General features: G+C 47.8%; 1 protein-coding gene across 4 annotated transcripts in view; it reads right to left on the bottom strand.

Moving 5' to 3' along the window:
- The window catches only part of LOC134981013 (receptor-interacting serine/threonine-protein kinase 2-like), an 86,089-nt gene that overhangs the window by 10,872 nt on the left and 58,484 nt on the right, over window positions 1-16,733 (bottom strand). For 2 of the 4 annotated variants that reach the window (XM_063948110.1, XM_063948113.1), the window contains exons 5-8: window positions 12,240-12,404; window positions 10,434-10,543; window positions 8,799-8,874; window positions 8,619-8,701 (exon numbers count right to left, since the gene is read on the bottom strand). In XM_063948110.1, the coding sequence (XP_063804180.1) occupies window positions 8,619-8,701; window positions 8,799-8,874; window positions 10,434-10,543; window positions 12,240-12,404 (434 nt within the window). The remainder of the gene's footprint in view (window positions 1-8,618; window positions 8,702-8,798; window positions 8,875-10,433; window positions 10,544-12,239; window positions 12,405-16,733) is intronic. The other 2 variants (XM_063948112.1, XM_063948111.1) reach the window with 2 other exon arrangements.

The following is a 16,733-nucleotide window of genomic DNA, read 5'->3' as shown; positions in this document are numbered from 1 at the left end:
TTTGGTAGAAAAGCGGGATTCGTCCGAAGTTCCGCTCTGTCATCATGAAAAATTAAATACGGTGACTTGCATGACAAGGCACCCAAATCTGAAACACGCTTAGCCGAAGCTAAGGCTAAAAGAAAAATCGTTTTCCAAGTGAGAAATTTAATATCCACTTGTTGTAAGGGTTCAAAGTAATCGGACTGTAAGAAATCTAAAACCAGATTCAAGTCCCATGGTGCTGTAGGTGGAATGAAAGGAGGCTGTATCCTCTTTACACCCTGTAGAAACGTATGTATTGACTGCAACGAGGCCAATTTCCTTTGAAAATAAATTGACAACGCAGATACCTGCACCTTTAGTGTGGAAAGACGTAGTCCTCCATCTAACCCCATTTGTAAAAATAACAAAAGACGGGATAATTTAAAAGACGATGTCGGAAATTTCCGAGCTTCACACCAACCTATATAAGTACGCCAAATTCTATAATAATGAGCTGCCGTAACCGGCTTCCTAGCTCGTACCATGGTTGGTATAACAGACTCAGGAATGCCCTCTTTCCTTAAGATGGCCTTTTCAACAGCCACCCCGTCAAACGCAGCCGCGCTAAATCGGGGTAAAGGAACGGACCCTGTTGTAACAGGTCCGGACGTAGTGGGAGTGGCCACGGATCGTCTGCGAGTAACCCGAGGAGATCCGAGAACCAAGCCCTCCGAGGCCAATGAGGCGCTATTAGAATGACTGTGACGAACCCTCTCTTGATCCGTTTTAGCACCAACGGGAGCAGCGGAAACGGTGGAAACAGATACACAAGGCTGTATGGCCACGTGGCTGTGAGAGCATCCACCGCCACTGCCCCTGGATCTCTTGTTCTGGACACATATCTTGACACCTGATGATTGTGGCGGGATGCCATTAGATCCACCTGAGGGTAACCCCACTTCTGGATCAACATCTGAAATACTTCTGGATTCAATGCCCACTCTCCTGGATGAAAATCCCGACGACTGAGAAAATCTGCCTCCCAGTTGTCCACTCCAGGAATGAACACTGCCGATAATATCACCTGGTGATATTCGGCCCATCTGAGGATCCGAGCTACTTCCCGCATAGCCATGCGGCTTCTCGTTCCTCCTTGTTTGTTTATATATGCGACTGCCGTCGCGTTGTCTGACTGCACCTGAACAGTCTGAAAACGAAACATGTACACCGCTTGTCTTAGAGCATTGTAAATCGCCCTGAGTTCCAGAACATTTATGGATAGCGATCTTTCGTGATCCGCCCAGAGGCCCTGGAGCCGATAACTCTGAACTACAGCTCCCCAACCTCTGAGACTTGCGTCTGTTGTCAGAATTATCCAATTCGCGACGCCGAATCGTCTCCCTGCAGATAGATTGTGTATTTTTAACCACCAGAGAAGAGACACCCTGACTTGTGGTGACAACCTCACCCTGTGGTGCAGCTGCAGATGTGATCCCGACCACTGTGCTAACACCTCCAGTTGAAACGGACGTGAGTGAAATCTTCCGAACTGAAGTGCTTCGAAAGCCGCCACCATTGTGCCTAGAAGGCGAATGCACAAATGTACTGAGACTGTGCGTGGCTTGAGCACTAATTGCACCAGATGACGAATGCCCTGTACTTTCTGTTGTGGCAGGTAAACCCTTTGTTTTACTGTATCGAGAATCATCCCTAGGAATTGAAGTCGTTGACACGGAATTAGATGTGATTTCTTTAAACTGACTATCCAACCGTGCTGAACTAGTACATTGTACGTTAGTAAGGCATGTTGGAGAAGCAATTGTTGAGACGGAGCCTTTATGAGTAGATCGTCTAAATACGGAACAATTATTACCCCTAGGGACCTGAGATGAGCTGTCATCACGGACATTACCTTGGTGAATACCCGAGGCGCTGATGAGAGGCCAAACGGTAGAGCCTGAAATTGGTAATGGTCTCGTCTTATCGCAAACCTTAAGAAACTCTGGTGAGGTGGCCAAATCGGAATGTGCAAATACGCATCCTTGAGATCTAGTGCAATCATGAATTCCTGTGGCTCTAACCCTGCAATTACTGACCTGAGAGATTCCATCTTGAATCTGTGGTAAGTGACGTAATGATTGAGACCTTTTAGGTTCAATATTGGCCTGACTGAGCCATCTGGTTTTGGTACCAGAAACAGACTGGAATAATAACCCTGCCCCTGTTCCTGCACAGGGACCGGAATTATCACTGCAGCATTCAGCAGAGACTGAATGGCAACCTGCAGAACTGCTTTCTTGTCGTCCGACACAGGCAGTCCTGTCGTGAAAAATCTTCCTGTCGGAAGATAATCGAACTCTATTTTGTAACCCTCTAATACTAAATTGCGGATCCACCCATCTGTGGACGTCTGCAGCCACGCCTCCTGAAAGCTCTGAAGGCGTGCTCCCACAATTGGAGATCCGAGATGGGCTGGGAGCCCGTCATGCCACTGGTTTGTTAGTGGTCTTGGTGTCTTGACGACGTGCATTGGATTGTCGGGCACTACGTCCCCGACCTCTTCTGCCCGGCGTGACTGCTCCTCCCTGCCCACGAAAGGGCTGAGTTCTAAAGGATTTGAACGCCGGACCAGAATATTTCCGTTTAGGTATAGTTGTAGGCGATGGAAGAAAAACAGACTTCCCTCCAGTAGCCTCAGAAATCCATTTGTCCAATTCAGGACCAAAAAGTTTCTCGCCATCATAAGGCAATGCCTCTATACCTTTTTTAACCTCCGTCTCCGCCTGCCACGAACGCAGCCAAAGTGCTCGTCGTACTGTGACTAGCGATGAGGACAGGCGAGAAGTAAGCTGACAGACGTCAGTAGAAGCTGTACATAGATATTCAGCAGCTTCCCAGATTTGATCCGCGAGAAGTATAAGATGGTCATCTTGCAGAGCCGACTTGAGCTCTTTTATCCATACCATTAAAGCTTTAGTAACCCAAATGCCAACCAACCCAGGTCTTAACAGCACTCCAGTTGCTGTGTACATGGACCTTAGCATAGCCTCTATTTTACGATCTGCAGGGTCTTTAAGCGTAGTAGCAGTTGGGACTGGTATGGTTAACTTCCTCGTAAGTTTAGATACGGATGAATCCACCAAAGGTGGGTTCTCCCATGTAGCTGTCATGGCCTCTGGAAACGGGTAACTCGATTTAAATCTACGAGGAATAGAAAACCGTTTGTCCGGATTTTTCCGTGACTCCAGTAACATTTTATTAAGAGATTCCGAGATAGGGAAACACATCGGAGATCTCTGTCGTTTAGTAAAGACTACCTCATCATTCGTCAGTGGCTCCTCAGTTTCCGTAAACTCCAGCGACTGACGTACTGCTCTGATGAGATTGTCAATACCTGGGCTGTCCAAGTCGTCACCTCTGTTGTTCTATTTCGCCCTCCTCGTACTCCTGTTCAGTGAGGTCTAGTATCCCAGAGACAGGAAAATTAGTAGGAAAAGGAAACTTATCTTTTCCACTCAAGGTGGACTTATGACCAGTTTGAGACTCCCCAGGTAACTCAAATGGTCTCATCTTAAACTCAGATCTTGCCGCCTCTCTTTCTTCACGAGAGGCGGCCAGTTCTGATTGTAAACCAACTAATACATCTGCAAGTAAAGCCCATGGCGGGTCCTGAGATGCCTTTACTTCTGGAATGGAAATCGTATTTATGGCTGTATTAACAACACATGCTGTACATGTGGTGGATCCATCAGGCAACACACTCTTACAGACATGACATGACAAATGTTTCTTAGATTTTGCTGGTGTCTTACTCATTATGAAGACAGACAATACAAACTCCACACAGACAGACTGCACGACTCAGTAATAACACCAAAGTTCCTGGTATATATCTAGGCAAGTGCAGTGCCTGCCAGAAATACGAAAACTGACCCCAAAATTCCTCTAGTACCACTCTTAGCCGAGATGTAAAAATAGGAAACCTGGAACAGACAGGAGAACATTTAAACATATTAAGCATTTCTTGCACTGCCAAATACTGTTAAAGTCTCCCCCCCCCACTCCCACGACCTCCGTGTACAGCACCGGGTCTGGGCCTGTGGAAGTTTTGCAAAGGGCCGTGTGAGCGGCCTGCCTGTAGACCCCGGACAACGGAACTCCTCGGCTGCTGCGGGCGGATGGCGGAAGCAGAGAGCGTGCTGCATAGAGCCGTGGAGCGGCCTATGCACACGTGCTCCCGCCCGCCACACACAGCATAACGGCGTGTCTGTGTAGCCAAGCAGCGCTGCTGCTGCGCAGGGAGCAGCGGTCTCTTAGGATGCCGGGAGCCGGAGAGTGAGAGCGCGCCGCATGGACCGTGAAGCGGCCCATGTACACGCGCTCCGGGCAGCGGTGAGTACCCAACAATCCCCAACAGTGGAGCGGCAGCAAGCGCTGACCGCCCCAACCCAACATACCTGGACCGTGACAAAAGTCTATGACGGGGCCTTCATCCAAGCTCCGTCCAGCTTTCCTGCAGGCAGCCTGCAAGTGGAGTGAGGGAGCTCTTTACAGAGAGGTCCGACACTCACGGCTACTCAGCCGCTTCCACTGTCCCTGACCCACGCCTGTTAGAAGGGGGGAAAGGACGTGGAAATTGAAGAAAAAAAAAAACTTAGAAAAAAATTCCAATACTTTGTGGATGAGCTCCACTATGCCTTCTAACTGTGTCGAGCACAGAAAAAACACTGAAGTGCTGCAGGATATGGAGGGGAGGAGTAGTCTCAAAAATTAATTTATTCAGTGCCTTCTTCCGGTGGAAGCCGTCCATATCCCAAGAGTACTCCAGTGACCCCTAGTGGATGAAAAAGAAATGTTCTTGGTTCAGTGGACAAAGAACGTAAAAAAATATTTGGATAACTCATTAAAAGATCTTACTAAATATGGTAAGGGACATTGGGGGTAATTCAGATCTGATCGTAGATGTACTAAATTTAGCACTTCTGCGATCTGTTTCTTTGACATGCGGGGGGGACGCCCAGCACCCTCATGTCAGCCCCCCCCCCCAAGGGTGCAAAAGCATCGCACAGCGGCGACTAGCTCCCTGCCTGTGCTGCCTAGCTGCCTAGCTCCGGTCCGGACACGCCTGCACTGTCTGGACCGGGTCCCGCTAACAGTGTTCTGACGCCGTTGGAACGCCCCGTTGGAACGCTGTTAGCATCTCACTGACCCTCCCGGGTTGCCGCTGCAGCGATCCAGTCTGAATTAGGCTCATTGATATAAGAGATACAGTATATAGCTGTATGCTATAGTAGATAAACTTGGTGAGACAGCGGGTAGGAAAGTAAAAAAAAAACATGGTAAAATTGGGAAACTGAGCCTTATGGATGGCAGATAACAGCAACACAGAGGTTAAGTGGAAAGAGAGAAAAGATGAATGGTAAGGGGGAGAAGATGGAGGATTCTGGGGGATACCACCTTGTCAGTCAGCAGATCAAGGAGTGTGGGTTAAGGAGGAAACCCCCGCCTGCCCCCCAATGGAGGAAAAGAGTTGTTAATAATAGCACATAGAGACTGAAACAGCGAAAGAGGCTTGAATGGATGGAAGTTTGTTACAGACATGTCTAGCATTGCAGAGCACATAGGAAAGTAGAAATGAGAATGTGGTTGGAAAGGTTGGCAATACATGGCGGGTGGAACATTTTGTGGTGAGCAGATGTTGGGGTCTGCGATGGGGAAATGAGAATAGGAAGGGTTCTGATGGTGAGAGCGTAGTTGCAGTAATTAGGGTACATGGAGCTGATCATTTGAACTTAGGGGCTGCTTTATAGCCTAACCTATCACCCTGTGCCTCATACCTCTACCCTAGCCTCATACCTTTTGCATTATACCCCAACAAAATTTAAACTAATTTCCTATTCCTGCAGGGGTCCTCTGTACACATTACTGTAACTAGCGTTGTGCGAGTGGTGCCACTACCCAGGATCATCGCTGCCTCACATCATCTACATTTAGCTTGCAGAATGCTTGGAATGGCACCATGCAGCCAGTAGAGCCACCCGGAACATCCACAGAACTCTCCAGGCATGCACCCTCCAGTCTGTAGAGCCACCCACAGAGTCCTAGGACACTCCAGGCAGTGCTCCTCTTCTCCTGGAGCCAGCAGCTTTGCCCTTCAAAGTAACAATATAATATCACGGGTGGGATTTAATGATGCCCGAATTCGGCAGCCCCGCGGGATGCTGGCCAAACTCGAGATTTTTAAAGGAGCAATCACAAGGCAAAACCATACCTGGTCAGTGACTGCCAGCATCCCGCAAGGCCGCCAAACTCGGGAAGCAATACATTCTGCCCTACATGTGTATGTGGGGGAAGGCAGGGCTGGCACAGGGTTAAAAATCGCCATCCAGCAGCACTGTCTGTAAAATCTATGTGTAAATGTAGAGATTTGTAACTGACTTTTCTTTGCGTAGTGTCATTTTGCCCAGGTCATAGGGATAAAGTATGGGAGGGGTTCTGATGGTGAGAGCGTAGCTGCAGTAATTAGGGCACAGGGAGCTGATCACTTGTACTTAGGGGCTGATGAGGTACTATAATTCAGGGAATGGTAGAGCTGATATGTAAGAGGAGGTAAGTAGGAAGAGGGATGAACATCAGTGTATAGAGGAGCGGTCAGAAATGATATGTGATATTAGAGGTTAGAAGAGTAACTGGTCCAGCCAGTGCAGAGGAGCGGTGGAGGTGAATAAGAAGAATGATAAGCAGGAGTGACAGAGGAGTAACTAGTACATGGGAATACGAATGATAAAGTGAAAAGGTTATTAGTAAACCTTGGTGAAAAGCAGAAATTGAGCACATGAGAAGTAGTGAGAGGTAGCCAGCCAATGCAGTCTGAAGAAGAAGACACTGCAACCAACGCAAAAGGTACAACTTCATTGTAATAAATGACTTGTAAGGAGCGTGATTCACAAACAGTTCAATAGGGAATGTTTCGATTTGTGCGCAATGTCAATGTTCACGCAAATTAGCCATTATCAGTATACTGCACATGCGTTGACGATCGCACTGCGCACGTGCTACGGTACCTTTGCGATACTGTTCGCAGTGAGGATTTATTCACAGAGTGTCACGGCCGTTTTCAGAGTGTGTTACTGCTTTTAGCTGCGGTCATGTATGTAGAGAAGCATAGAGCCAGTGCCGCTACTGCTGTACCAGTGGGCGTGACCATAGACTCACTCGGGGAGTCGATGTTCCTCATTTCTGCATCGATGCTGTATACAGTATGTGTGCTGAGGACTTTGCGATGGCTCCGTTGGACATCTCTAATCATTTCTGGATGGCTGCTTCACTTGCAATGGTTAGCAAGTCCATAGACTGAAAAATCGCAGCTGTGTATAGGGAATGGCTATTCAAAATCAATGATGATCTACTGTATGTCTGATGTTGAATAATTTTACCATTGATGGGGTAGAACCAGATGGTTTACCGCCACTGATGATACAGAACTACTGTATGGTTTTCTTTTTTCTGCAATGTGTCGGGGCACTGAGCCTAGCTCTGCCCCAATGCACCCACAAAACCACTCCCCCAGGTTCTGTTTTTACCATATCCCAGTGAATAGTAAACCACGGATGACCATCGGTGGTACACAACATTGATGATTCCCTTGCAGATGCTTTTACACTATCAAAGTTAACTATCAATGGTACCATCGATGGTTCACCCACTAATGGCCATCCCTAGCTGCGTAGGCTTTTTTCATCCAAATTGGAAGCAGGCCCTATGTCATAAACAAGGAGCTATGGCCCTCATTCCGAGTTGATCGCTAGCTGCTTTCGTTCGCAGCGCAGCGATCAGGCAAAAAAACTGCAATTCTGCGTATGGGGGTGGTATTCATGTGACCGGCGGTCAGCTGATCGACAGTCACATGACCTCCTCCACTATCCCGACGGCTCACTATCCCGATGGTCGGCATGCCGACCAACAGGGACTATTTCCACTCGTGGGTGTCCACGACACCCATAGAGTGGGAATAGAACCCGTGGCGAGCGCAGCATGGCGAGCGTAGCGAGCCCGCAAGGGGCTTGCTGCACTCGCCCCTCCCCACCGGGATCCCGGCTGCGGTATGCTGGCGTGGTCCCGGCGTCGGTAAGCTGACCGGCGGTCAGCCGTACTACACCCGCGTATGGGGCGCACTGCGCACACGCGCCGTACTTTCACAAAAGCCAATGCAGTTTTACACAAGCTCTAGCGACGCTTTTCAGTCGCACTGCTGGCCGCAGAGTGATTGACAGGAAGTGGGTGTTTCTGGGTGGTAACTGACCGTTTTTGGGGAGTGTGTGAAAAAACGCAGGCGTGCCAGATAAAAATGCAGGAGTTGCTGGAAAAACGTAGGCGTGCATGGCTGAACGCAGGGCGTGTTTGTGACGTCAAAACAGGAACTAAACAGTCTGAAGTGATCGCTAGCTAGGAGTAAGTCTCGAGCTACTCAGAAACTGCACAATCTTTTTTTGTAGCAGCGCTGCGATCCTTTCGTTCGCACTTCTGCGGCGGCTTAGCGTTTGCACTGCTGCTAAAAGCAGCTAGCGAGCTAACAACTCGGAATGAGGGCCAATATTTCTAAGATACTTCGTGTTTAGCCCACGTAATAGCCTGATTGCTGCTGCGTTACATACCTTTGGCGTGTCTGGACTTACCGCTGCTCTTCTAATTTGATCAATAACTTCTTGGAAAATGCTTATGCTGAAAGTATTGCTGTCTAGAAACAGACAGAAGTATTACAATGTGATCAGCTCTGGCATATACGAAGGATGCATTGTGAGGGAGCAGGGTACAAAGCACCTATGGTCACTCACCTTGGATGTTAGTATCAGATTTGAGCCCGTTTCTGCCATCCAGGGTGTCTTTGTCCTGTAAGGCCAACAAGAGTCCCTTTACAGGAAAATTAAACAAACTATAATATATGAGCAACCTAAAGGGTTATACAGCTAGTGGCCTGAGTCAGAGATGGAAGCCGTTCAGTCCAAAATTGCAGCAGTGATGTGAAAAGGTGCGAATGCCGCAGGAGAAAGCGTCTCGTGTAAATAGACACCTCCTGCCAGCTTCTGTGATCCACAGCATTGGATCCCTCTGCGAAAACACTGGTCATCTGAGTAAGCCTAAGGTTACTCAGATTGACAGTCACAGTTCCATAGCAGAGGCAGGAAGACAGAAGACGCAGACCCCGGCTTCGGCACTCCCAGAAAATGTGATTGTCACACCCCTATTTCCAGGAATACTGCTCATCACTGCCCTTATCCCACGGCCAAACAACCGCAACCTGTCAATCGAACTGTGACAGAACTTGCAATAGAAGCCCATAGTGGGCAAAGTACAGATCCTGCGCATGCATCGATCTTCTAGCAGCAGAGCAGTATGCAAACAAGGCCCTTGTTAACACATTTGGGGGGGGGGGGCATTCAATAACTAACAGATTTTGCGATCACGGCTGTGAAAATGGCTCTGTTATTGCATATTTATTTTCTCCTGCCTCCGGGCGATACTGCAGTGAATTGACAGTGTGTAGGTAGCTTCTGCATGAATGGTGGGGATCGTCGGATGTGATGTCAGCAGTGGGAATTAATGCGACCTGCGGCATTGACATTCATTTGTACAAAGATGCAGCAGCTCTGCTATTTGCATCCAACCCTGAATGAAGCACCCATGTGCCCGAGACAGGTAACTTAATGAAGCCACAAAAACTCTTGGGGTGAGAGGCGGGTGGGGGTTCGCTTCAGTTGTTACTGTCATAGGGGTATATTCAATTGAAGTCGAAAAATGCCATCTGTCGAAAAGACGGCAGTTTTCAACTTTTTAAGGTCGAATCCTAATTCGACCTATTCAATATATCCCTAAATTTTTCGACAAGTCGATGAATTTGACTTGTCGAAAAGCACGTGGATCAGCGGAATAGCTGCCGATTCACGTGCTTATGTCGAAAACCGACAAGTTTTGGCCCCCTTTTCGACCATCTCAGTCCGACATCAAAAGATGTCGGACTGAGATGCAGACCCAGAGGAGGAGAGGGGGGAGAGCCGCAGGGAGACTGGGGTACAGCCGGCGGGCATACAGGGGAGATCAGCGCTACAACAGCGCTGCAGAAGGATGTCACTCAGCTGCCCGACCTCACGGCAGCTTCCACCCGGCTCCAGCACGCTTGCGGGAGCAGAGTGGAAGCTGCCGTGAGGTCGGACGGCTGAGTGACACCCTGCTGCAGCGCTACTGTAGCGCTGATCTCCCCTGTATGCCCACCGGCTGTCCCTCGCTAGTCTCCCCGCGGCTCGCCCCCCTTCTCCTCCTCTGCGTCCCATCTCAATTCGACTTGAAAAAGTCCAATTAAGATGAGATTTAATAGGGGCTGTCGGATCCATTCCGACAAATACATGTCGGAATGGATCCGACTTTAATTGAATATACCCCAATATGTCATCTCACCAGGCTGTGTTATTTACCCTAGCAGACAAAGAAGATAGGTTTTGGAGTTTACGCGAAACATCTTCAACATCATGGTGAATTTCATACTTGTACGCTTCCTGCATCTCTGGTGTCCGGTTAATGATTGCTGGAATTGAAGAAGCAGAAAGTGAGTGTTTATTATTAGGGATGTTACATGTAACAGGTGTTCAACATGCCAGATTGCCATTGCTAAATAATCTTAGTTAGATATGGTGTTACAGAAGTTGTGCAGCCAAAATTTTTACTTGGGTAGAGTTTAAAGCAGCTTTTTCACGTAAAAGATTATTTTTCTTTAAATAGCAACTTAAGGAGGTCATTCCGAGTTGATCGCTCGCTAGCAGTTTTTAGCAGCCGTGCAAACGCTAAGCAGCCGCCCTCTGGGAGTGTCTTAGTTTACCAGAAGTGCGAACGGTTGTATCGCAGAGCGGCTATAAAGTTTTTTTGTGTTGTTTCAGAGTGGATCAAAACCTACTCAGCGCTTGCGATCACTTCAGACTGTTCAGTTCCTGTTTTGACGTCACAAACCCGCCCAGCGTTCACCCAGCTACGCCTGCGTTTTTACTGGCACACCTGCGTTTTTCCGAACACTCCCTAAAAACGGTCAGTTGACACCCAGAAACGCCCACTTCATGTCAATCACTCTGCGGCCACCAGTGCGACTGAAATACTTTGCTAGACCCTGTGCAAAACGACATCGTTCGTATATCGTTCGTTGTGCCCGAACGACGTGCGTGTGCATTGCGCCGCATATGCATGCGCAGAACTTTTAAGGTTTTTTAGCCTGATCGGTGCACTGCGAACAAATGCAGCTAGCGATCAACTCGGAATGACCCCCCAAAGTACCTTTATAAGCTTGCATCTTACAGTCACTTTTCTTAGCTACCATCCTACAAGTCATTATGTCTCTCTGGCTGGCCAACAAAAATGGCTGAGACACAGACACAGACATTGTGCTACACAGATGCAGACTCCCAGCTTTCAGTACGTCATGTGATGACAGATGGCGGAAAAGTTGTCACAGGGAAGACAGAAGCTCAAAGGAATGTTCTAAATCTAAAGCCTCTCAGTTCCTACATATAGGGATAGACTAGGGCTAACAATCGGCCTTCGCACACTGCAGTGGGTATGGCTGTGAGTCACTGGGGTACTAATTAATGAAAGGGAGGGGGTTTGCATTCAGGTCCTAATTCTTGTTTGTATGCAATGCTGATGTTTGAGCGACTGAGCAATTATCGGCAGACTGCACATGTGATACGATCGCACTGCGCACACGCACAAAGGTACCTTTGTCATTTTGCATGCAGCAAGATTTTTACCGCGGAGTGACTGACAGGAAGGGACTGTTTGGTGGAGGCAACAGGGAGTGGTGACAAAAACACCAGCATGTCACAGACATTTTTGGGGCAGGTGTGTGCTTTCATCTGCAATCATTTATGCAGATAAACATGGCACCACTGTCACTAATACTGTGGCCAGTCTGTGTAGCCATAGACTCACTCAGAAAGTCAATGCTTTGTTATTGCGTCGGTGCTGCGCATATGTGTACGCAGTTGCTGAAGACTTTGCGATGGACGTCTATATTCTTTTCTGGGTGGCTGCTTCCCTAGCAATGGATTAGCAATTCCATAGCCTGAAGAATCGCAGCTGCGTAGGCATGTGTTAGGTCCTCAGTATGTAAGTAGCACAACAGGTGTTCTGTGAACCTGTGAGACGCGACACGACCTAAACTGATCTTGGACATAATTTCTCTGTGCAAATAACCATAGGGCTCCATGCAGTTGATTACGCTCAAAAGGCATTACCAGAAAAACTGGGTCGTTTACCGGGGTCACCATCCCAACATTCCTGCATTAGTCGCTTGGCTTCACGAACCATCTTATTAGATTCCCACTTTTCAACCAGTTTAATATCAGGCCTGTTGTTAGGGTTTTGGGTTATTAGCAACTGGACCATGTTCTTGGCAATATCTGGAAAAACAAATTATAACCTGTTTAAAATAACGGAGAAAAATGATAAGGCTGCATCCTTCTCAGGAGATAGCACATTTACTGGCCTTGTGTAATGCCTGGGCAAATAGGGTACTTATTATAGGGCTAATGACTAATATCATCAGGCTTCACCATTTCCCATAGTAGATCCAGTGGGGTATATTTACTAAGGTCCCGATTTTGACCGAGATGCCGTTTTTTCTTCAAAGTGTCATCTCGGTAATTTACTAAGCAAAAATCACGGCAGTGATGAGGGCATTAGTAATATTTTGGAAGTCCTAGGAAAAAATTACGAATCAATACACCATCGGTCAAATACGCCTGCAATTTGGTAGAAATCGGTCATTTACTAAAAAGTGCAAATCACAAAATAACCAAACACTACCGTGAAAAATTACAATTCGTAATAAAGTGCTAAAAAAAACCAGACCTGCTTTTTTTACCGTGATTGGATAGGCATGCACGGATCCATGAGAACCGTGCATGTATATCAGTGGGAAGGGGTGGGAAAGTGTTAATTTTATTTTAAAAAAATTGCGTGGGGTCCCCCCTCCTAAGCCAAACCAGCATCGGGCTCTTTGAGCCGGTCCTGGTTGCAAAAATATGGGGAAAAAATTGACAGGGCATCCCCCATATTTAAACAACCAGCACCGGGCTCTGCGCCTGGTCCTGGTTCCAAAAATACGGGGGACAAAAAGCGTAGGGGTCCCCCGTATTTTTGAAACCAGCACCGGGCTCCACTAGCTGGACAGATAATGCCACAGCCGGGGGTCACTTTTATACAGTGCCCTGTGGCCGTGGCATTAAATACCCAACTAGTCACCCCTGGCCGGGGTACCCTGGCGGAGTGGGAACCCCTTCAATCAAGGGGTCCTTCCCCCCCAGCCACCCAAGGGCCAGGGGTGAAGCCCGAGACTGTCCCCCCCATCCAAGGGCTGCGGATGGGGGGCTGATAGCCTTTGTTAAATGTGTTGAATATTGTTTTTAGTAGCAGTACTACAAGGCCCAGCAAGCCTCCCCCGCAAGCTGGTACTTGGAGAACCACAAGTACCAGCATGCGGCGGAAAAACGGGCCCGCTGGTACCTGTAGTACTACTACTAAAAAAATACCCCAATAAAGACATAACACACACACCTTGAAAGTATAACTTTAATACATATATCCACACCAACATACATACATACTTACCTATGTTCCCACGCAGGTCGGTCCTCTTCTCCATGTAGAATCCATGGTGTACCTGTTGAAAAAATTTTACTCACATAATCCAGGGTAGAAGGCTCCTCGTGTAATCCATTTGTAATCCACGTACTTGTCAAAATAAAAAAACGGATACCCGACCTCGAACTGAAAGGGGCCCCATGTTTTCACATGGGACCCCTTTCCCCGAATGTCAGGAACCCCCTCTGACTTATGTCTAAGAGGGTTCCATCAGCCAATCAGGGAGCGCCACGTTGTGGCACCCTCCTGATTGGCTGTGTGCTCCTGTACTGTATGACAGGCAGCACCCGGCAGTGTTACAATGTAGCGCCTATGCGCTCCATTGTAACCAATGGTGGGAACTTTGCGGTCAGCGGTGAGGTTACTCTCGGTCAACCGCTGACCACAAAGTTCCCACCATTGGTTACAATGGAGCGCATAGGCGCTACATTGTAACACTGCCGTGTGCTGCCTGTCATACAGTACAGGAGCACACAGCCAATCAGGAGGGTGCCACAACGTGGCGCTCCCTGATTGGCTGATGGAACCCTCTTAGACATAAGTCAGAGGGGGTTCCTGGCATTCGGGGAAAGGGGTCCCATGTGAAAACAAGGGGCCCCTTTCAGTTCGAGGTCGGGTATCCGTTTTTTTATTTTGACAAGTACGTGGATTACAAATGGATTACACGAGGAGCCTTCTACCCTGGATTATGTGAGTATAATTTTTTCAACAGGTACACCATGGATTCTACATGGAGAAGAGGACCGACCTGCGTGGGAACATAGGTAAGTATGTATGTATGTTGGTATATATGTATGTATTAAAGTTATACTTTCAAGGTGTGTGTGTTATGTCTTTATTGGGGTATTTTTTCAGTAGTAGTACTACAGGTACCAGCGGGCCCGTTTTTCCGCCGCATGCTGGTACTTGTGGTTCTCCAAGTACCAGCTTGCGGGGAGGCTTGCTGGGCCTTGTAGTACTGCTACTAAAAACAATATTCAACACATTTAATAAAGGCTATCAGCCCCCCCATCCGCAGCCCTTGGATGGGGGGGGACAGCCTCGGGCTTCACCCCTGGCCCTTGGGTAGCTGGAGGGGGGGACCCCTTGATTTAAGGGGTTCCCACTCCTCCAGGGTACTCCGGCCAGGGGTGACTAGTTGGGTATTTAATGCCACGGCCGCAGAGCGCAGTATAAAAGTGACCCCCGGCTGTGGCATTATCTGTCCAGCTAGTGGAGCCCGGTGTTGGTTAAAAAATACGGGGGACCCCTACGCTTTTTGTCCCCCGTATTTTTGGAACCAGGACCAGGAGCAGAGCCCGATGCTGGTTGTTTAAATATGGGGGATCCCCTGTCAATTTTTCGCCCATATTTTTTCAACCAGGACCGGCTCAAAGAGCCCAAGGCTGGTTTGGCTTAGGAGGGGGGACCCCACGCAATTTTTTTTTTTTTTTTAACAATTTTAAAATCTTAAGAAAGGTGCACAATGAACCCCAGCACGGATCTCACAGATCCGGCCGAGATTCATTGTGTTAAAGTCGGCAGTGTTTTACAATAAACTCCCGTAAAACACTGCCAAAAAAATACGAATGACTATGAATGAATACGAATGACATCGACATCGGTAAATACGAAAATGCAGAATACGACAGCTTAGTAAATTAGTCGTAATAAATTCAAAAAGTTGCAAATTTACACTTTCGATGTCATTCGTGTTTGAACTTTAACCTCATTAGGAAAAATACGAATTTTAGTAAATATAACCCAGTGTTTCTTGTAGAATGAAAAATGGTGAGTCTGTGCCTCCATAAAATTTAGTGAAATCCAAATAATTGCTCTGGTATATGACAGCAGGGATATGATGACCAAAATATATTTTGGGGTTAGTACCTGAATTCTCAGTGATACCTCCAGAGGGGCAATCTGTTACCTCGTATTCTACACTTCCCCCCTAGTGAGAACATCTCTAGCAGTGAGGCACTAGAGGAGAATGGAAATCTAAACAACCCCTGATAACAGATTTCAAATTAAGGGGTCTATTCATTAAGCAGTGAAAGAGCGGAGAAGTGAGCCTGTGGAGAAGTTGCCCATGACAACCAATGAGCTGCTCCGTACAATCGTATGGTATGCAAATTTTAAATGTTACGTCAAAGCTGATTGGTTGCCATGGGCAACTTCTCCACTGGCTCACTTCTCCACACTTTTCACTGCTTCATGAATAGACCCATTGGGCTCCAGTTGACTGGACAGTTGCCGTTATCAATCTCACACCAAGGGGTCTATTCATGAAGCAGTGAAAACTGTGGAGAAGTTGCCATTGGCAACAAATCAGCCACTCTGTATAATTTTATAGTATGCAAATTATAAATGTTACTTCAATGCTGATTGGTTCTTCTCCACTGGCTCACTTCTCCACAGTTTTCACTGCTTCATGAATAGACCCTTAAGGCACACACCGCAGATGTGCACCGGTCCTCCAGTGCAGCAGGCTGTCTTCAGTGGCAGCCAACACCTGCATTAGGAGAGGTGTCCCGCTAGCCACCCACTGAACTCTTACTTAGGAAGGGTGGTAGTCATGTGACCGCCGGTCAGCTGACCGACAGTCACATGACCTCCTCCGTGAGCCCGACGGCTCACTATCCCGATGGTCGGCATGCCGACCAACAGGGACTATTTCCACTCGTGGGAGTGGGAATAGAACCCGTGGGAATAGAACCCGTGGCGACTTGCTGCACTCGCCCCTCCCCGCCGGGATCCCGGCGTCGGTATGCTGCCGGGATCCCGGCGTCGGTAAGGTGACCGGCGGTCAGGAGACCGCCGGTCACCAGTACTACACCCCTTAGTAAGGACACAAAAAATGGAGTCATTGAGCTAAATTAGAAAAACACTTCATGGTGAAATCATCTATTGACATTTTAGAATCAGCAATAATTACAATAAGAAACTCAAAAAAGTAGTTAGCATGAGAAAAAAAAAAGAGGAGCATGCAGTAGCTGCTTAGCACATACAGTACAGTTCCCGTTCTCGTATAAGCAGTTGGTATTTTGGGGGTCATTCCGACCCGATCGCACGCTGCACTTCTTCGCAGCCGCGCGATCGGGTCAGAA

This window comes from Pseudophryne corroboree, chromosome 12 (genome assembly GCF_028390025.1).
Source record: "Pseudophryne corroboree isolate aPseCor3 chromosome 12, aPseCor3.hap2, whole genome shotgun sequence".
NCBI classification, from domain to species: Eukaryota; Metazoa; Chordata; class Amphibia; order Anura; family Myobatrachidae; genus Pseudophryne; species Pseudophryne corroboree.
This window is presented reverse-complemented; position numbering and strand designations above follow the sequence as displayed.